At 39.8% G+C, this 22,385-nt stretch overlaps 1 protein-coding gene across 5 annotated transcripts in view; it reads left to right on the plus strand.

The window, feature by feature from the left end:
* Positions 1–22,385, plus strand: part of SYNJ2 (synaptojanin 2) — a 69,261-nt gene that overhangs the window by 14,874 nt on the left and 32,002 nt on the right. The window contains exons 3-7 of one of the 5 annotated variants that reach the window (XM_069787097.1): positions 4,198–4,468; positions 6,953–7,178; positions 16,362–16,445; positions 18,278–18,339; positions 21,777–21,873. In XM_069787097.1, coding sequence (XP_069643198.1) covers positions 4,198–4,468; positions 6,953–7,178; positions 16,362–16,445; positions 18,278–18,339; positions 21,777–21,873 — 740 coding nt within the window. Of the gene's footprint in view, positions 1–4,197; positions 4,469–6,952; positions 7,179–9,894; positions 10,124–12,954; positions 13,567–16,361; positions 16,446–18,277; positions 18,340–21,776; positions 21,874–22,385 lie in introns of those variants that run through there. The other 4 variants (XM_069787098.1, XM_069787100.1, XM_069787101.1 and 1 more) reach the window with 4 other exon arrangements.

The following is a 22,385-nucleotide window of genomic DNA, read 5'->3' on the forward strand; positions in this document are numbered from 1 at the left end:
ACTTCTTGCGTTCTTTTGTGAGATTTGCTTGATAATAAAAATGAATTGTTTAGGAACTAAAAGAATTTGTCAGTAAATTCTTGTCAGCTAAAAATGTTATTTTCCTTGCAATGAATGAACAATTACCAAATAACTTAGTATCTGCAGTTTTTACAAATGGAGAAAGTTGATATTAATTTTGCTTTTAATAAAAATTACTTGTTCCAGTAGCAGCATCCATCCTAACTGAAGAGATTTAAGCAATTTCTACCCTTAAATTTAAGTTCATTTAGGTAGGGTTGTGGTTGATACAGCTGTTTTCATGTTAAGTATCTATTTTCAACAGGAACGATTATGGCTTATTGACATTTACATACCAGAAAAGAAACCACACTGACTTTTTAAAGTTTAAATTTAGAAGTAAATGGACTGATTTTTTGCTTTAATATATCCATAATAATAATAATCAGACTTTCAGTGACTGGCAAATAAGTAGAAGCATTTTTCCTGTGGCTGGCAATGTTAGGTTTCTGCCATATGAGGTACTATTTGGATATGTAATGCTTTTGTTTTGTTCTTTGGAATAGCATTTTCAATCTGACAAAATGTCTAAGTGAAAGCATGAGTGGAAGTAGTGCAGTTATCACTTCCATCAAAAACTTGTCCAATGTAGTTATCAATATATTTAAAAACATTGGCAGTCTGGGTTGAGGGAAAACAGTGTGAAAAAAGAGGTTTGGGATTGAAAGAAGAGATTCCCAGACATAAGCTGATGTTGCTGGCAAAGAAGGGGAGATGGGGAAAGCTTTGTTTTACTGTGTTTAGCTGAATAGCTTAGTGGTGGGTAATTTCTTAGACCTTAATGGAGGCATGATTAAAAGATGAATAGCAGAGTAGTGTATTGGTAGCATTAATTTTACTGTGTGAGGTTCCAAAAGGGTAAAAGGCTGACAGGAGCCTTACGTCTGTTCAGGACCCTGTGGCTACATATGTGCTGTGAATAAAAATGGGGCAGGGCACAGGCCTGAGAGCTGTCATTAGAATACTGTGATTAGCTTGCTCCCTGTGCCAAGAGCGGTATGCGCATCGGGCAAGGATCTTCCTTCTGCAGACAGTGTAGTGATAGCCCAGGGCTGATTCCCAGGGACAGTGTCCCTGAGATGAAGGTGATATCAGGGGACAGGGCTTGGGACTTTTTTCCAAGGCACAGAGTCAGAGAGATTGGTGTTAAGCTGGGGCTGTGGTGTTGTGGGATTTCTGCATTCTGGCTGTTCTGTAGCTTATCCTGTGTAATTTAAGCAAATCAGAGAGGTTAGAGTTGATCTGAAGACCACCTCAGCTCACAGAGCAGTCTAGGAGGACAAAGCAGCAAAGCAGGCTAGCTTTATTGTAGCTTAAATCTATTTGTCTCTTTTCTTAGTTTTTCTCCAATTTTGTGGGCTGTAAGTGTGAACTCCTTTGCCAGCCTGCCTTTGTTCAAAGGCATCATGAAAAGTGCATGAAGGCTGCTCCGTAATTTGGAGTACTGTAAAGAGACTTATTCTCTGTGTATAGAATCATAGAATGGTTTGGGTCAGAAGGGACCTTTAAAGATCATCTAGTTCCAACCCCCCTCCCATGGGCAGGGACATCTTTCACTAGATCAGGTTGCTCAAAGCCCCGTCCAACCTGGCCTTGAACACTTCCAGGGATGGGGCATCCGCAGCTTCTCTGGGCAACCTCTTCCAGTGTCTCACCACTCTCATTTAAAAAAATTTCTTGTATCCAATCTAAACCTACTTTCTTTCAGTTTAAAACCATTGCCCCTTGTCCTGTCACTACAGGGCCTGGTAAAAAGTCTCCCTCCATCTTTCTTATAAGCCCACTTTATATACTGAAAGGTTGCAGTAAGCTCTCCTATCTCTTCTCCAGGCTAAACAACCCCAACTCTCTCCTGTGGGGTTACTGCACAGCGGCAGGAAAGGGTTTTACAGCTTCAGAAAGCCATCAGTCTCCTGATACTTCAGGGACAATGCAGTAGCTCCTTAGCTGTGATTAGTTTTTGAGCTCATTAGCTAGTGATTTGGGGGAGTAGAGATGCTGGACCTCTGCATGTGTAGATGTGTCTCCCATTTTGGGAGTGAGTAGAGGAGGTAGTAAAAAGAGTCTAGAGTCTCTGCTGAGGGATAGCAAGTTTCTAGGTAAGGCAAAACTGTCTAGTTTTGATTGGCTTTTCTGTCATGCTTTATTCCTACTTGTTGCCTTCTTAAACTATAGAATTGCTTTGTTTAGATCCAGTTATTTTCCACCGGTTACAAGGTCCTCAAAGGACAGAACCACAGATAACAAGCCCACTATTATTAAATTTTTGTTCTTTTTGGCTATTTTAATGTTGACTTTCTCATTTGGTCTCTTCTGAACCCTCTAGGAAATTTTAAGGTCATTGAAGCCAATGAAAGCACTTGTATTCTTTGTCTCGGCATCCCAGCCAGACAGCTCTCCGAGTCTGTCACTACTGGTTTTCTGTCCCTGAAGCTGACTCATAGTAAGGCATATTAATAGTGTTTCTATACATTGCTTCCAAATTCTCATGAGTCAAGTTTACTTTGAGCTAATCAGTTTTGCATGGTTTCACCAAAGTTGCAGAAGCTGTTAGTTATCCTGAGAGACAGCTAACACCTTCTGGAGGGTGCAAGACAGTATTTAGTCAGGTATGAACTGCCATGGTGATAACTGATGGATCTCCTACTCTTAATCCTTTATAATTATGCAGACTCATGTGCAAAGGAGGAATAACATGCCAGGTTTTATGTATTTCTAATCCTCCACTATGGTGTCATCTAGAAAAGTACAGAAGATGTACTTCTTTAAAACACTCCAGAAGGAGAACACAGCATACCCTTGTTACAGAAAGAAATGTGGTGAACAGAGCTTTTTAGTAAATACCACCTACACTGGCCTTTATGCAAAACTGGAGTCAGCAGAACAGAATGAATAAGATCTAATCCCCCACCTTGTCCTGCCATTCCAGTCCCATGTGCCTACGCAAATATTCTGGCCCTGCTGAAAACTACCCCTAACTCAAGTTTCTGTAGCCAGCCTGTGATCTGGAAGCAAGGACACCCCTGCTGGTGTTTCAGAAAAAAACTAGTTGTTGTGTGAGAGTTGGTCTGCATTTTCGCACAGCGGGCCACCGTGGAGGGTTGAAGAGCAATTCTACAAAGTGTTCCCTTTTGCTGTCTGAAGCCATGCTGTCTCAGATTGTCACTGTACCCTTAGCTAATTAGATGGTCTTGGCAGGTCAGCTGTTGTTTCTGCTATGCTAGAGCAATAAATGTTGGCTCATTTCCACCTTTTCTTACTAACTGGAGTGAATAGGATGACATTGTCTCCATTAGAGGGCAATTTAAGTGAATCAAACAGTTTCTTCCTAGCAAAAGCAGTGTTTTCAGAACAATTGTTCTACTGTTTCTTGATTAGTTTATCATTTCAGAGAGAAAGAGCAGAGGCTGAAATCCTGCTGTGTACGCAAGATCTGATTACAGTGGTGTTCTCAAGCTTCAAAATTTATCTTTTAGTTTGGAGGCCCTGAAGTTCAGCTGCTTCATGATTGCACACTTTGCTTCACAGCCATGAGAGCTGGAATTCTTTTAGTCATAACTGAGGTTGTCATCTAATCATGTACACTCTTTTGTGACATGAAAAGCAAAATCTCAAGAATTGGTAATACCGAAAGTTTCTGAATGGCTGACCACACCCAGCTTCAGCTGAAGCCAGTAAGAAATCTCAATGCTTCATATCTTTAAAATTCAGAAGTCAGCTGAAAAATCCATGGTGAGGAATACACTTTATCTCATAAAAGACTAGTCTTTTACCTTTCCCTTCAATCAAATCCAATGAAAGCTGTATGTTAGAGTGGTGAAATTTGATTTTTTCAGTAGTGTCCCAACACCAAGCTCATTGCACTTGATAAAGTAAGTGGGAAAACCACACTCAAATGCAGCAAAGGATGGGAATTTACAAGTATTGTGGAATATTATGCAATTGCACTCACCTGCAGTCAAAAGGAATTCAGAAATGTAAACGAACATAGTGTGCTTGTCGTTTGTATTTTTCTTCTGAAGCAAAGATACTGGCCTCTGCTGGAGCCCTGTCAGCATTGCATATGACAGGACTGCTGTGAAACGGCATAGCCTGTGTCCACCTGTAACCCTTTTGTAACTATCTATCACCTTCTAGGTAACACTCGGCTGCACTTTCTGGTCCTGGTGACAGGCTGTACGTCAGTGGGAAAAATCTTGGACGCTGAAGTTTACAAAATTACTGCAACAGATTTCTGTCCTCTCCAGGAAGAAACCAAGGAAGAGGAGCGCATTACTGCCTTGAAGAAAATACTGAACTCTGGGATGTTCTATTTCTCCTGGCCTAATGCAGGCTCAAACTTTGACCTGACTGTGCGAGCTCAGAAGCAGGGTGATAACCACTATGAATCTGGTAACTCATTCTTCTGGTTAGTACTGCTCGTTATACCAAAGTCTTCTGTCATCCCCACCTGTATCTTACTGGTCAAAGATTCTCAGAGGGAAATGAACATATGCATTTCAGGTGCACCTCCTTTCATTTCATTTCATTGTCCTCTAGTTTTACAGGGTGTGTGGCCTTAGTGAATTCATGGTAAACCTGGGTCAAACAAATAACTTCTGTTTAATTAAAATTAATCTGATAGTGAAATGCAATTCCAATAATGACATTTTGTGTTTTTAAGAAGGAAACACAAGACGTATTGTTCACACTATAGAAACACGTCTCTGTGTCATGAATAGTTTCCCCTGCAGTGCTTTTTAATAATTTGCTTTAAGAGTTATCTAATAGAAACCTGCACTTGATCTAATAGAAACCTGCACTTGAACTGCTCATAAATTCCATCATCTGTGCTGAAGAATCTTCTATTTCTTAAAAATGTATGTGTTTAAAGTCTGTAGTTTAATGTTTCAATAATATGCCCCAGTTTTTATGATGAAAACATCAATATTAATATGCTTACAGCTCAGTGTAAACGTATGTTACACAGAAATAAACTCCTGTGATACACTGCTCTCTACTTCTTACTTTCTTGCGCTTATAAAGCAAAGAAAAATTTTTTCTTGTTGTGGTAAGTATTAGTTGAATGGAAAGGAAAACACATAATGCTGGGTTTTGTCTTCCCTAGGTGGTAGGTTCACCACTGATGTAATTCAGTTTGTTTGCTTTACAAGTTCTGGCAGAATGCTTGAATTCCTATAACCTCATTTTTTTCTTTTTAAACAAAAAGATAGTTATGCAGGAAGCATAGCTGTACTGGAAATAAACAAGGGTTATATGATGTAGGTGGAGAATAACTGGCAGAGTTAAATGTGGGTGTGCTGCTAGAATGTGTGATAAGTCTTGTGGCCCAAAGGAGGTGAATATTAAATAAGCAAAAAAGTTCATAATGGATGGTAAATAAACATGAGAGAGCAGTTCATTCAGGCTAAATAATCTTTCCAGATATGGTGCGATTTTGACTGTTAAGATCTAGTATTTTGAGTTTAACTCGGAAGACAGATATCTAAAACTTGCTTGCAACTGTGCTAATTACGCATCCCTCTCAAAAAGCTTACCAAGCATGTCAAGTCAGACACATGGCACAAATGAGCTGTGTTCCGGTGATGAAACTCCTAAGGTGGCAGTATCCCTTAATAAAGAAAAAACCTTTAAAGCAACTCTTTTTACCTGTACTGCCTTTTGAAACTTTTCTTCTTGGAAGATAAATATTTGAACTTTCCTTCTTTGCTGCTTCTGGCTAACCTAGAAGTAGCCCTTGAGGAGTTTCCATTCTCCTATATGTTGTAGAACACAGATGAATGGCAACATCATCACATTTAGGACAAAAAGATGTTCCAAAGAAAATTTATCTTGAGGCAACTGTGTGATATGGGAAATTTCAGACTAAAAATAGATTCTTGAGAAAAGTAAGCAATGGGATAAATAGTTACGTGATGAAAAGTATCAGAAAACCTTAGTTATAGGCAACACAAACTGCCTGTTAAATGAACTGCAACAACACAAAAATTCTACTGGAATTTGTCTGAGTCCAGACTTCCTCTGTGAGTAGAGCTAGGAGAAGGAGGTGGAAGAGCTACCAAAAATTGTTCTAGAGCTACTTTTTCAGTTACATATTTAGTTTAAAAATGTAAGAATGACTTGCACCTTTTTCAGAGAAATGTTGTACTCTGGAAGAACAATTTTTCAAGGGTTTCGCTAGATGTAGTAAATGTTATATGGATCTGCTGCTGAGCAATAAATGATCATAAAAGGGATTTTCTTGGCCCTCATCTGTGACTACAGGCACATTTTGAAAAATGAAATGAGGAAAGCCATCATAACAGAAGAGACTAGCATCACTGTTAACCAGGCATGACAGGTTTCTTGGGTTGTTGATCTTAAAATAAATTGAAAGTTAAAACAGACATTCCTCTTAATTTTAGTAGCACTTTTTGCAATATCTCCATTGACTTATGGGTTCAGTTCCTGCTTGGAAAAATTTTCCTGAAAATCCTGGTAGATTTTAAAATGGCTCTTCATCCTGTAGTGTATGCTAAGGGCCGGGTGGTACTGTTCAAAAAGTAATTAGCTTGACAGCACTGTAATTTATGAAAATGACTGCTAAATATAAATGTATTTCTGGAGCTGAAAGAGGTGACATTTGTATCTGAATTTATAAGACAGAGGTACAAGATATAAGGAAAGCACCTTGTTGGTAGCTGTGCTATTAAAATTTGTCATGTTCTGTTCACTGTAGTAGTTCACAAGGATTTCTTCCTGATATTTCCTGGTTTTGGATAAAATAAAGGTACATCAGAAAAGGGATCACAAAACATTAATTGCTTAAATTAGTGATTGTTGTGGGGTGGCACCCATGCCTGTCTGTCTTATTTTATTCAGTAATGTATCTGTATGTTGTTGAACATTTCAGGAACCAACTATTGCATGTGCCCTTCAAACACTACCAGGTGAACTGCTCTGACTGGTTGCTGAAAGTGATCTGTGGTGTAGTGGACATTCGCACTGTTTATGCTTCCCACAAGAAGGCGAAAGCCTGCCTCATCTCTCGCATCAGCTGTGAGCAAGCTGGTGTCTGGTTTCACATTCGAGGGGTCAATGATGATGGACATGTGTCTAACTTCGTTGAGACAGAGCAGGTAAGCAGATGTATCCAATAGCTTTGAATAATTCAGTCCACTCAAGTTTAATAGGGGCAGAATTTCCAACAAGAATTAAAGGACTTGAGCAAGTGTTTTTTTCAAGAATATTTTAACTATTATTGCATAACAGATGTATTTGTTGTTGCCCGTTAAGCATTTCTTTGTGATCTGTTCTTTTTCTGTGTTTCTGACTTTTCCATGCACAAAATTTTCACAAATACTTCTGATTTTTTCTCCTCAATGTGAAAGTCTGGCCATATGATATTGTAGTGAAATATAGACATGGGTTTTTAAACCACTCAGAGACCTCTATGTGTTAATTCATGCGAAATCCAACACGTGTAACGGTAAGTTTCTCAATTGCATGGAACTTACTTAGAATCATCAGTCATGAGGCCCGCATATTAACCAAAAGAATGTTTTGAAATGTTCCAGAATAAATGTCATACATTTATACATTCTGCAAACATTTTAAAGTACATTTTTTCTAAAATTCATCATGTTGCCCGTGCTATAGAGTGTTGGAGAACTAGTTTGAAAGACTTTTTTATAAAGTTGTGGTCTCTACACTTCAATTCTCTTTCATTCATTTTAAGTATCTCTGTTAGTCCATACCGCCAGGTTTGCTGGGCTAGCCATTGAAAGTCTCTTGCAGTACAGTGGCATAACTATTTCTATGCTCATGTAAAAGAATTTCGTTAGGGATGTTGGGGGTGATTTTCAGCAAAGACTAGACCTGAGATTTGCTTTTGGCTCTAAGGAAGTCACTTAGAATCATATAAAATTTTATGATCATAAATATTAATGTCTCCTGTCTGCCTTATTGGATTGAAGCCATCACTTCTTTGTACAGTAAGTTTTTCAGCTATAAAATGAGGGTGATTATTAACTTCCTGCCTCACAAGACTTTTGCAGACAAGTGAGGACAACGTTTATAGAAGGTAGGTAGCGTATGCTGTGCTATGGTGAAGAACTCTCTGCGGTCAAATATATTATGCTAGTTTATAGATATATATAAGCTGCCCAGCAAAGGAGCTGTGTTCGCTAGGAGTCAAATCATCTTTGGCTAGTAAAGAAATTGGAGAAAAAACAACATCATCTCAGAGTCAGGCAAATTCCAGTGCAAGTCATTTTGGAAGAGACCTTGCTTTATATTCCCCTTTGCATTGTGGGGGATTCTCTCCAGTGAGAGGTGGTATGACACAGTTTTTATAAATAGATGGTAAAAACCTTATTTCCAGCTGATGCTGAGACAAACTGTATGGGTGAAATGCATTCAGCAGGCTCCCTTGATTGACACAGCCAAACACAATAACAGAGTCAGTTGCTTTTATTACACATGGTTTAGCTTACTACCTTGAAAGTGAACAAAGAGCAGTGGATCCTGAAGAATCTGAAATCTTCTGTGCCAGCTGACATGAGTGCTTTCTTATTCAAGTCTAATCACCTTTTCCTTTTTGAATAGAAGTAGTAATTACTAGCAGTCAGAACCATCATACAGAAATGTCTCTATAAGCAGAATAGATAAATGGCTGGTAGTAGTTTTCAACAAAGGACAAGGATCTGCTCCTAAAATTTGGTTGTTTTCAGTGTCTTCTGGGCAGATCTACAAAACTGTGTATGTAGCGTTGATTGTTTTTTATATGTGTATGTATGTGTCTATATATGTAGGTGCACATACAATGCAAGTAGATTGCTTATATGATGCTCGTAAGGGGAGGCTGGTGAGACATCTCTATGTGACACAGTGAGTATAGCATAGAGACATTTAAGCTAGCTGTGTCATTACTTGTTCCAGAGGAGTTATAGCTGTGTCGCTGTAGGACTGTGCCTGACTGCTGAGGGTGGCATCCCCCCTCAAAAGTGCCCATACTTTAGCACTAGTATTTCCTCGTGGCACTGCGTGAGTGTAGCAGCTCACGCTCAGTGCTGCCCTTTCCGTTATCCCACTGCATGAGGCAGGTATGCCTTCAGGCACCTGTTTGTCCAAAATCCAGCAGTGTTTGGGTACTTTCAAAATTTCCTTAAGATGTTGCCTCGATGGTGCAGCTTTAACCTCTTCACCTGGTTCTGTCTAAGGACACATGTAGAGCTACCTTAGACACGACAGTGCTGTGTTGCTCCGCAGAACACCTGGAGGAGTTGCAGACTGCTATTCTGCAGTCTGCTGGTGAGGTTTGATCCCCAAGACATGCTCAAAGCATGCATGATGTTACATGTGTGACCTTCTGCCCAGTGGTCAGAGTTCTCATCGGAGATGTGGGTGGCTTTTTGCTCATGTCCTTCCTTTTCCTGGTTTGCTTGCATTTTCAGTAGGCTGGCCTGGCAGCTTTCCACTTAGTGTTCAGGCTTCCACAAATTCTGCTTGTTGGATGCCAAACTTTTCCCCTGCAGTGCTTGGGTCTCTAAAGTCAGCCTCTGAATTCTCTGCTAATAATTCTCTTTTGTGCCTCTGCTCCAAAGCAACTGTAAGTCCTGCAGCATCTATATCTTTCTGGAAGGTCTGTCAGTGCATTGGGAGATGCAGATAGGTCTGCTCACCAAAAAGTGGAATTTTCCTCTGGAACTTGGGAACAGAAGAAGAGTCATAGGCCATTTTAAGTAATAACTTGGTACAGTCTACTATTTTAGTTGAGTGCCTTCTCATGAGCATTAGTGCAAACTACATTACTCAGGATTTGAAGAATGTTCTCTTGCTGAAATGCAGAGGAAAGAAAATGTTAGAAAGGATTGTCAGCTTGCTTTCAGATCAGTTTCACATTTGCGGCACTGCACTCAGCAGTTGTCTATGGGAAATACTTCTGCTATCCGGCTCGCTAGTTGGGTCAGAACTAACTCATTCCATTTAATTATATTCCTGGAGTACATTATGTTGCAAATGATTAGCATGAAAAATAAGATGGCCTTTGCATCCCAGCAGAAAACCTGAGGATTGGCTCCTGGTGAGTGGCAAAACAGTACTTGGTTGCTCATGCTTCCCTTAGCTGGGGCTGGGTTAGGCTCTTCACCGGAACTGCTGTGCTTTGTTCCCATTCAGCAAGGGGCTGCCATGAAGTGGGAGGACTGAAGGCTTTTGAGTGTTTTGCAATTGGGTAAGCAAAAGCGCAAGAGTGAAATGGTTATAGGGTGAAAGGCTTGAGTAGGTTGAAAATTATAACAAGGGTTTGCAGTTTTAAAGGATCATGTGTTTTTGTTTGGTTTTTGTTTTTAAAGGAGAAAAGAAGGTTGCTGTTGCTAATGGTGATAAACAGTAGTTGCACCAAGCTGCGTGTCCTAAGAAAGCAGAGTTGGGCTAACCACTGGGATGCCTGAGATCCAGCTGAAGCTGGCATCCGCTTACCATTAGGAAGGAAGAGTCCTAGAATAAACTCTCTCCTACTTTCATAGTAGACTACTGACTAATCGCCTGTGAGGTAATATCTTGGCTGAATAACATTTTGTTTCCATTTGCTGCAGCCTGTACAGTATAATGGCATGCTGGCTGTGTGCTTTCGTGGATAAATAGCACCCTAGGATTCTGAAAAGCCATTCTGACTTTTTCCCCCTTTGTAGGAATTACTTCTAACGTTTTTCTGGTTTTAGAAGAGGAAGAAACAATTAGTCTTATCTCCAAGCAGCTCTTTTATGCATAGATGGTATGCTTTTGTCTCCCACTGAGTTAGCCTTGTGGCATTTTAGCTCTGCAATGAGTCATTTTTTGTGGGCTCACTTAACTGCTGTGACTCACAGTGTTTGAGAAGGGGGGAAAAGTTAAATATCTCACTTCACTTTTGCTTTTCAAAACAAAAAAGCTACTAGTAGATATTTCAGATATTTGATCATTTGGCTTGCATCTTTACAAAGAAAAAAGAAGAAAGAAAAAATGGTGGGAAAAACAAAATATGAAGGGCAGAGAAAAGAGGGCTTTTTTGAAATCCCTGTAACATGTACTTCCAGATGTGCTGCCAGTATTTTGTAATGGGATGGTAGCCCTTTCTACTTGCAGTGTTGCAGTTAATCCTCAAGTAGTTTTAAAATCAGTCTCTGTTTCCCCATGATAGCTTAAATGTTTCCCTTCACCCTTTCTTCCTCCCCTAGTAATTCCTTAAAGTTGAGACTGTATTGCATTCTTTCAATTCTTTTCTGCTGATAGCTTTGAGAAACAAGTGTGCTTTTCTTCATTTAGTTTGTGTGCCTGTCACTGTTTACGTTTCAGCTCCTCCCCCGGTTATCCTCCAAAGAGTCATGCTAAACTCTTAATATCTTAATATGTGACTTACGGGGAACAACTCTAATTTACCAAAGATAAATGAATGGTTTCAGTTGTTTTCCCCGTCATGGAACTGTTCAATAAAGAAAATGGAAACCCTGACAAGACATTAAAAGGAAATGCCATGAATTTGGATTAACTTTCCCATTCTTCCATTTTAAGAAAAAAATGTCGGGCATGGATTAAGAAAAATGATCCCTATTTCACAATAACTTCTAGACCATATTGGATAGCTCTCCAGGAGAAGAATGGATGCAATCATGTGGTTAATTTATTTTCTGGATCAAGTTTTAGTATGGCCCCAGGAGGGGCAAAGAGGATTATTTTGGCAAGTATATCCTTGGATCCTATGGTCTGAGTTAAAGGGACTCACAGAGAGGTATGTTTAGGCCATCTGTTATCCATGCTCTTTATGGGTTGTGTGGCAGAGCTGGGGATCCCAGAACAAGCCATGTGAGTATCCATTTCATCACGGACTGTGTCTCTGTGTGCCCCTTGAGTCTGTAATGAATTTTGCTGTTTGAAGTTGTGACTGGATAATTATTTCCTTCTAAGGAAGCTGAGTGATGGAGATTAATGAATAAATTATTCCAAGCGATGAATGGGCACAGCACACTGGGATTAGAACACCAGCTGGTTGATGTAGATGTTTGCTTCTTGCTCAGAAGCTTACTAGCGGTATCTGTGCATGAAGCTTGTGTTACCAGGAAAGGTCCTTGGATCACAGGGGCAAGGTCTGGCCCTATGCATCAGAAGAGAAAGATTGAGAAACATCCTCTTGAACTGTCAGTGCTATCACCCTTGATCCTGGACTTGGAGAAAGAGACCAAAAAAAGAGTCCAAGACAACAGAAGTTGAAAGAAAAACATGGCAAATTCTAACACCAGAGGTCAGAGGACAAGCAATTTATTATCAAGGCAAAGAGGTCCTCCACATGGATTAGGTGTCTAGTTGCTATTATGTTGTCTGATGGGAAACTGCAGGAAACATCTGAAAATCCATCCAGCTAACTGGATTGGATTGTTCTATGGCCCAGACCCTTTGAAATTAATGAAGTAGTCCTCAAGTGTTTTGAGGATTTGATAGGAATGAACATTCTCCCTGGGACAAGTAGGCAACAACTGGCTGTCATTTTGGATCTAAGACAAAACAGAAGACTCCACAATAGTTTTATGAAGCCCATAGACACAAATTTAGTGGTATGTATCAACCCTAATTATGAAGTGTTGTCCAAAATGTAACTGATTGTTGTTGAACTTCTAGAGGAAAACGGGTGTGATCTTCTTGGATGTTTTTCTTGTCCACGAGTTAAAGAAAACAGAGGACAGGAAAATTCTGGAAATAAAGTGCTGTTTATTTTTCTTTAAGATTCTTTTCTTAAAGAACTGTTCATCTTTTGTGTAGTGCCTTAGAATAAGAGAAATGGATTTGCTAGAGGACAGGGTAATAAAGTCAAAACTAGAACGACAAAAAAGTAGGACAGATGTGCGCTTATAGAGAACATGACATTGTGAACAAAAAATGATCAAGGCTTGGAAGAATATGAGAAAAGAAGTTCTGTACTTACCCATGCACAAATGCTGGAATTGCATAAGCAACAAAGTTGGAATCTTTTATTTATGAGTGTAATTTTAACCTGGATATATTATCAGTGCTTATTTAAGATTTTAACAAATGGAGTTTCTTATAGTGTATATGGGTGTTAAGATTATGTCCATTCTTGAACTGGAAAGTCATCTTAGTCTTGGTCTTTCAACCTGCTTGCTTAACAAGTCTGCTGGTAGGAAGGCTGTTGCCACTATTATTATAAGGTCAAGGGGCATACATAGTAGAAGGCAATGTCAAGATCAGGGGTCATGTTCCTTGGAGTGGTGAATGAAGGATAGTGGGTATTGCTGAAATTCAGGGAAGATTTGCACAGTTGTAATGATTAATGAAATGGTTACAGTCTGTTTAGGAAGGAATGACTGGCAGAAAAGGGTGTTATTCTCCCACTCATTAAAAAATCCTAGGTCTTTTTCCAACTCACTGGCAGCTTGGAAGAAAATAATTTTGGATTCATCTGGGTCACAAGAATGAGGTGAGAGGATTGTGAAAGACCACAGAATTGCTCCAGAAAACAGAATAATGAGCCCTGTAAGTAAAAAAGAAAAAAAAAGTGCTAATGTTGAGAACTTTCTTGTGAATTACTATGTTGGAGATGCCGTGCTCCCAGTTCAAAAACCTGAATTTCTAAAAGCTACATGGCAATGTGCATAAAAATGTCAGTTTCTTTTAAATGCCCTATCATCATAGGGGAGTTCTGTATTAGACCTCATCCTGACAGAGGACCCCCTCAGCCTATCACATCAGGGTGTAGGCATCCTGTTTAGTCACAGGAATGATCCCCAAACAGTTTGAATTTTTGTTGTTGTTCAGTTCTCCAAACGGACAGCTTAATAGAGTAGAAAATAATTAGAAGATGTAATGGGTGAAAACCAGTGAACAGAAAATGTAAGTGATAGTAGTAATAAACATCTGTTAACTCTTACAATGTTGAATCACTAATAAGTGGAAATATGAGCATTTGTTAATGCAGGAAGGCAGAAATGTTTGGTCAGTATTTTTCTTCAGTATTTGGCATAAAGAAGGCAGGTTATATATTCATGGTCTGTAACTGATGAAATACTTTCCATTTAAACTGTAGCTCAGGAAGATGTTAAACTGCAGGTATTAAAATTATTATTATTATTATCTTTTAGTCAGTGGGTCTAGAGAATTTGCAGCTGGGACTTCTAAAAGAGCTGGCTAAAGAGATAACTTGAGCTATTGATTTTTCCATTAGTTATGGAAACAGGAATGTTCCAGAAGATTGTAAAGAAAACTGATCCTCTGTAGCAAGGTGTTTGAGCGGCCAAACTGTACTTCATATAAAGCTTTGTCTGTATTCGTTATCATTAGATGTTTCATTTCAACTCATTCATTGCTAAGGTGATGATTGTTGTCAAATTTTGAAGTGAGCCAGTCCTGACTCTCTCTTGTGTTGATTCAGGACCTGATCCTCATTTACTATGAGTCAGGATAATGCTGGGGCTGTCACTGGAGCTACGCAAATCTGCTTTACCTTAGAATTAGCTCCTTTGGGTCCATGACTGTGAGTGAAAAGATGATTCAGTGTTTAGAAGTCACTGACTGATCTTGGTATGACCTGTCTCAGGGAGGATGTGATAAAGAGGAAGAAGGTGGGCGGCTCACCCCTCCTGTAGTCCAACTGCAGGATGAACTCACCTGAGCACAGACGCACAAAGAAAAGGTGCACCAGTGTGTTTCCATGGTAATTAGCTCCTGCACTCAGGTACCTGCAATGTTTAGAAAACTTCAGTGGGAGAGTGTGTTTTAGAGCCGTGTTACTCAAACTGTGAGGCAGGCCTCACAAGAAAGCTTCTCTGAGCAACAACCTCTCTTGCAGGGGGTTGCACTAGGATGCGATGCAACAGAGAAGGGTTCTTAATTCTTTGGTGTGAAGCTAAAAACACAGAAACATGCAGTTTTGCACTACATCTGTGCTAGCCATCATTCTAACACTGACATTGTGTCCCTGACAAAGCCACTTAAATCTTTCATCTTAGTGAAATGAGGATAGTTGTAAGTGCTCTGCAAAAATATTGTAAAGGTTAGTTAGAGAAAACTGGTGACAGAATATTTAAATACCCACCTCTCTGGTGTAGCTATACTTCTTTTCACACGTGTAGCTCTAAAAATTGTACATTGGTGGTGATTATAAAGATGAGAGGTCAAGGTAAATGGAGGCACTTCCCCTGAGCCCCCCAGCCAGCACATCTAGTGGCAAATGCAAAAGCACAAACCACATTAAAGCTGTGGAGTAACCCATTTTCATGTTCTTTTCCATTTTGGGAACTACTAGCCAGCTGGCAGCAGTTGTGCTAAATTATATGATGTGGTTAGAGAAGCAGTTACCTGGATGACCTCGATGCCATTCCTCCACAGGGCTGCAGAAGACTCATTGTCATGCATGAGATAACAGCGATGTGTATCATGTATCCCCCATGGAAAACAGCCAGGATTCCACTGCTAAGTATAGGCCAGGGGAATGAGCCGGGCTTTGCACAGTTGCTCTGTGGTCATACCGAATCTGAAGATAGTACCTTTTGTGCTAAGTTAACATATAATGTAATGCTTTGTTTGGGGGCTGGTGGACGGGGAAGGCAAAGGGGGAAATCAGCCTTTTTACTTTGCGTAGATTTGACTAAAAATCAGCTTGTTAGCAGTGATCATAAGAAAAAATACTGAGGGAGAGTTTGAGGTCTGATTAGGGAAGGAAATGGGGAGTTTGGAGCCTCTCACTGTAAGCCTGCTGGAAAAGAAGTAGATCACATGCTGTTCACTGTATCTCAGAATGGGAGTGGCAAAGCTGCTGGTTTCACTGAGATTTATTTTGACACCCTGACAAGGCACAACATGCAGTGAAATAAGAAATAGTAAATAAAGCAAGAGATAAGCTTATCCCACACCTGACATTACCCATCATTGGTCGCAAGGAGCAATGACATTTTGCACCGTTAAATTTTGCGAGAGACAGAGGGAGAGTATATGGCTGGTCTTCCTGAGTGTCTCCACCAGTAGATCAAATCCATCTTCATTGTGGATGAGATTCCTTCCTTTTTGCCAGTGGTGGTGTTTTAAATTTTCTTTTATTTCTGGTGAGTAGTGAATTGAATCTGCTGTGATGACATGAAAGCAAATACATTGTGCTTTGTTCCACTGCCTGTGAGACTATGGAAAAGTGACTGAGCAGTAAGCAGATACAGTGAGATACATGGTTTACTTTTTTTACCCTTTGAGTTCAGTGTCTTAAACTGTCACCTGATGAAGGGGTCACAGACTGATAGCTCTAACTGCAGAAATCCCTCCCTTTATTTTATTTTTTGCAGACAATTTACTTGGATGATGACGTCTCTTCCTTTGTGCAGATCAGAGGTTCTGTTCCACTGTTTTGGGAGCAACCGGGGCTTCAGGTAAACAAACAATTGAAAAGCCTGCCTTACTTATCTCTCTTGCTACTTATAGTTTAGAAGTTACATAAAATTTAATTGTTATTTTAAATGAGCTGCAAAGCTCATTCTGTGAAAATGCCGAGCTCTTTCATTTTAGATTTACCTTGTAGGAAATTTTGCATGTTTAGATAAACAGAACTAAACCAGGCAAATGGCTATAGTTAATTTAAGTTTAACATTTTCATGTGTTTGTGTGCCTCTACAGGGAACTATTTGTAAGGGCTGTATCCTAATGTCCTAAACTGAAGCTTACAGCAATATCTTTATAACATTTTCAATTTGATTTGGAATAACCTTTCCCTATGAAATGCCTGGTTGGCTTGATGATATTGACCTCCACAATAAAATTGGAGTATCTAGGGATACCAGGAGCTCTATAGGAGCACATTACCTTGAAACAAAGTATAATGCCTGGATGGTGTGTTTGCTAGATTTCAGTCAAAAGGGTGATGATGATCTAATCTGATCTTTTGCAAGGCAGAGATGTAGGGTTTCATCAGGAGATTATTGCATCAAGCCTAGTGGGTTACATATGGTCTGTGACTTAGAGTTTATATACAGTTACAAGCTCAAATAAGAATCATCCTAGCACTCTCTGCAATTGCTTAACAGAGGGATAAGCAACTGGAATGAGATGCACATATATGCATATATGTTGGTAGAGAGAATACGTAATATAACTGTTCTTCTAGATACTGTGAAAGTTACTTGATACTTTTTTATCATTAAACCTAGCACCATTCAGAACTACTGCATTTAGTGTGAAAGGAAAATGACTAAAGGATCTGTGTTCCCTCTGTTAGCCCCATCCAGTGTAATACTTGCTTCTTTTTATAAAGCAGGTCTGCCTGTGTGGTTGTGCACACATCCTGCCCATGGTGTAGCTGTATCCAGCACTGTGGTTCTGTATGTTATGAAGCCATAAAGCTTTTCCCCAAGTATTTTTGGCTAGTGGGTAGCATGTCTAGTTAAACCGAATTTTCAACCTTTTAGTAGGGACACAGTCTGGTTTTTTGCCTGATCTGGATTAGATTATGCAGCTTTCATTTATGTTGGTGAATACTCATAACTTTCCCTTGGATGTGAGTGTGCTGGTACCAGTGTTAGAAAGAATTGCATAAAACAACCTCATGAAAAACAAAGGAAGATGGTGAAGTACAGGAAAAAATGCATGATCCTATAAATAATTAGCAGTGTCATTTTTGGAGAGGAAAGAAGCCTTCTGCATACTGTAATAACAGTAGCTAGCATTCAAAAAGAGCTTGAGGCTACTGTTGTTAACATCTGTATTAAAAGTCCTATTAGATTGATGGCACAGGATTTCATCTTTCATATTTTCAGAAGGACTGTTCTGATGCTTTTTAGTTCTGTAAATAATGAAAGATGAAAGAACTCAGGACACACAACCCATGGAGCTGGCATAACTGCAGCCTTTTCTGCCAAGTAAAGGGCAGGAAGAATGCTGGGCACACGGCATACTCGTGTGAGGCAGTGTGGGATATTTGCTAGAGGAAGCTGGTGAAGGGTTGTGATTTGTTTGGGCATAAAAAAAGATGTGTAGGTATCCCTTTGCTTAATGATAATTGTGTTTTCACTTGTAAATGTTGTCTAATAAAAGCTGTGGCTTTTGTTTTAAGGATATTATGTGTGGGGGTGTGTGAAGTCTGTTAGAGGTGTCTGGTACTGTTAAAGGGATGTTTTCCTCTGAAGGAAAAAGGGAGACATCTAGTGATTTAGGACTCTAGCAATTTAAGAAGTTATTTCTCTCTTCTCTTTCCAATATTTTTATTTAGGTGGGTTCTTATCGTCTAAGGCTTAACAGAGGTCTGGAAGCTAATGCTCCTGCATTTGACAGGTAAGCTTCATTCCACTTCTGCAATAACATAGCAGCCTGGCGTTTAACCAAGATTCCACAACTTTATGCCTTCCTAGTAAATCCTGAGAGATGTGAAACATCTCTCCAATAATGTAGCCAATCCCACAGGTGTTGCAGATTAAGTGGGTTTACTTTATTTATTTATTTACTTATTTTGTGCATTTTCCTTTTGTTTTCAATGGTAGTTGAATTAATTTGGTCTCCTAGCTTTCACAGAAACAAGCTAAGAAATACTGAGTGGTATGTGTCTGTGTAACACTTTGTGAGCCAGCAAATGTGAATTTACACTTAAGGTACACAGAATGTGTTCTTTACCACTGTAACCTAGGTAATTAAAAAGTAAACACTGCTTCCTCTCCAATCTGGATTTGTTTTTCTCCTCATTGTTTTACTGCTATATAGAAATAACAGTGTCTTACTCTATGATCAGTGTTCTATGATGCTGTCATGCTGATGCTTTTCTACTTTACCCAAAGACTGGTTTGTAAACCTTTTTAAACCATTAATACTCTGCTTGTCAGCTGGAAACTGTAAAAAAAGCCGTACGTTAGCTTGATTCCTCTGAATGGCAAACTTTAAGGGCAAACTCCCATGGACATCAGTGGGAACGTTGCCTGAAAAGGACATGAAGGATTTGGCCTGTGGGAAGTTTTCAACTTGTAAGTGCCAGGTCATGTGATTAATTTCTGTTTTGGTTTGGTTTTGGCAAATCAGAGTTTATGTTGATTTTGGGTAAGGCCTCTAAATTCCTTGATTTCATTTACTGCAACTGTTAGCAAACATGACATTAGTGACTGTTAATAGTTTTGCAGCACTGAAGACCTCAAACAGGCATTAGAATCTAAAGGGACTATGCACCATAGCAGTCGCTGCTCTGAAGGGTCTTAGCCTATATTCTCCAAACTTTTTAAAGCTCTTAAATCCTACTGAATTCAAATGCCTTTGAGACTCATAGTCTTGTGGTCACCTGATGCCATGATAAGTTGCCCTGCCAGTGTCCCTGAAGCTCCATCTTAGAAGTTAGCATTCTACAGCAGAGATAATTTATGTAAGATGATGTCCTGGTTTTGTCTGGGATAGAGTTAATTTTCTTCCTAGTAGCTGGTATAGTGTTATGTTTTGGATTCAGTATGAGAAGAATGCTGATAACACGCTGATGTTTTCAGTTGTTGCTAAGTAGTGTTTAGACTAAGTCAAGGATTTTTCAGCTTCTCATGCCCAGCCAGCAAGAAGGCTGGAGGGGCACAAGATGTTGGGAGGGGACACAGCCAGGATAGCTGACCCAAACTGGCCAGCAGGGTATTCCATACCATGTGATGTCATGCCTAGTATATAAACTGCGGGGAGTTGGGTGGGGGCGCGAATCGCTGCTCAGGAACTAACTGGGCATCGGTCGGCGGGTGGTGAGCAATTGCATTGTTCATCACTTGTTTTGTATATTCCAATTCTTTTATTATTATTGTAATTTTATTATTATTATAATTATGATTATTTTCTTCCTTTCTGTCCTGTTAAACTGTTCTTATCTCAACCCGTGACTTTTACTTTTTTTTTCCCCCCGATTCTCTCCCCCATTCCACAGAGTGGGGGGGAAGTGAGTGAGTGGCTGCGTGCTGCTTAGTTGCTGGCTGGGGTTAAACCACAACAGAAGAAAACAACAACTTATTCAGCATCCTCTTGTGCCGCCCAAGAAATTGAGGATACCTTAGCAAGGAGCAACTTTGTAATACCATTCAGCTCGGAGAATCTTTCTGACCCTGATACAACTGATGAATAGCTTTCCTGTAAGAAACATAAATATGAGGATCAACTTGCACTATTCCTTCTTTCCCTTGTGCACAGTAAAGCCTTTAGGTTAGATGAAGTTAGGGATTGCCCTGCTTACAGATCTGCAAAAGTCGGCCCTTTGAAAATGGGCAAGGAATAAGTGACTGCTTATATGGAAAAAGACACTGAAACTTAACAACCTGCTACAGCTTTTCTGAGAGCGTTAGAGTGGATTTAGCCTGTTACATTTTCCCATCTGATAGGTTAATGTGTTGAGAAAGCACTGTGAGAAGCGAATGGTAATCTTGTTAGTGGATCGTTTTCGTCCCCTCTCCGTGACAAATCCTCTGGGAGCTCTGCACACAGTACTCAAGCAGGTGACCTGAGCTTCAGCAGTTTTGTTGGAAGGAAGCAACACTGGCGGAGAAGTAGGATCTTGATGCTGGGATCAGAGGGGCGCAAATGTATGGGAAGAGTTGGTGTACAGAGAACTAGTTGCAGAAACAGGAACATAAATAGCACCAGAAAATATATTTAGCCATGTTTCTTGAATTCCATGCTAATAACTTCTTCTTTCTTTTCCCTCCTTCCACGGTTTTCTGTGTGGCTTATTTCTGGTTATAGGATTTAAAGGTGCATGCCAGAAGATGTGTGCTTGTTCTTTTTCTGACACTTTGCTGTTGCATGTAGCTTTGCAGCATGTAATAGCTTTTCATTTGTGTGTTTATTTTATTTTTCTTGTCAGTTTCTGTCCAGCTTCCTCTTAAGTACTGCTACAGTGTTGTTAGTATGTGACAGAAGATGGCTTTAAGACCTAATTGTTTCTTGATGAACCAGCACAGCTCCTGTAGCACACACATGCCAACTTAAAAAAAAAATTATTGATGGGAGAATGGGTGCTTGTGCACCTGACTAAAAGCTCTTGACTTGAGAGTCCCTAAATGTCAGGCTTTGAGAGGCTGGGGATATATGGCAAAAAAAATCCGCACCACTTTATACTTGTCCTATTTTGTGTTTTTCTTGAAGAATCTGGTCTAAGCCACTTGGCTAAAAGGACCTTTGGTCTGATCTAGTGTGGCAGTTCTTATGATTACTAACCTTCCTGCTTAATTTAATTAAGTTGAGAGTGAATGTCTCGATGTTATAGTAGCTCAGAGATGTTTGAACCTTGTCGCCTATGACATGTGTTTGTGCACCTCTGGCCTTGGCGCTGGAGTCCTAGGCCCTATTGCTGCTGCTGACTCTTTGTAGGCTCAGCCCTGCAAGATGCTGGGCAATTCCTGTTCAAGTGTAATATGTTTTCCTCTCTTGTCTTCCCTACGTAGTTCCTAGGCTGACAGCCAACAGGTGGGAGCATACAAAGGGCAAAATCAAAGCTAACAGTGACATTAAAGATTTGGGGCCTGTTTCCTAAGATGATGCTTTCTTTAAGTTCAGTACAAAATACTGTGTCCATTAATTGCATACATTCACCATTTGTACTTTAATAATTGATTGCAAGGAAACTGAGGAAGATTTCTGTAGCTGCTGTGGCTGAAACTTTCTGCTGGATGGAACAACCAGTGATCTCCACTTCTGTATTTTGAAAAACGTAGTAGGCAGCATAACATGATTTTGTTTAGTACCTATTATGGTTACTTTTGCTGTAGGCATATGATGCTTCTGAAAGAGCAGTATGGAAAACAAGTGATCGTTAACCTGTTGGGAAGCAGAGGAGGGGAAGAGGTGCTCAACAGAGCTTTTAAGGTAAAAGCAATAATTTTTTTTTTTTTTTTAACTGCTGATTTCCCCTGAGCCTCCATGTTCTTCTGTTTCCCTTTTGGCCCAGTAGGTGATGAACAGTGTATCTAAAGAAATGATATTATCTCTTTACTAGATGTTACTTACTGAGAGAATGGTGCTTCATAGTCTCATGGCTTAATTTCCAGCACTGCCTTCCTGCTTATTTCTTCATGCATTTATGCGCATTCTTTTCAACCAGACTTTTAAAAAAATTGCTCTAATTCTTCTAAGAGAAGTTCACATTTGCAAAAATGAATCATGATCAACTTTGTCATAGTGTGTAGTCACCTATGCAGTCAGGTGCCTCATAGGATTGCCAGAGCTGCTTGGGGGCCAGGCCCTGACCCTGGCTCACTGAGCATAAGCAAGCTGTCTTGCTCTGATTGTAATGAGAAATAGCTATCTTGCACTGATGGTGATGGGAATTGGCTGCCTGAGCACCAGATGACCGTCTGGTGTATGAAGAGAGAGGTTTG

This window comes from Haliaeetus albicilla, chromosome 7 (assembly GCF_947461875.1).
Source record: "Haliaeetus albicilla chromosome 7, bHalAlb1.1, whole genome shotgun sequence".
Taxonomy (NCBI): domain Eukaryota; kingdom Metazoa; phylum Chordata; class Aves; order Accipitriformes; family Accipitridae; genus Haliaeetus; species Haliaeetus albicilla.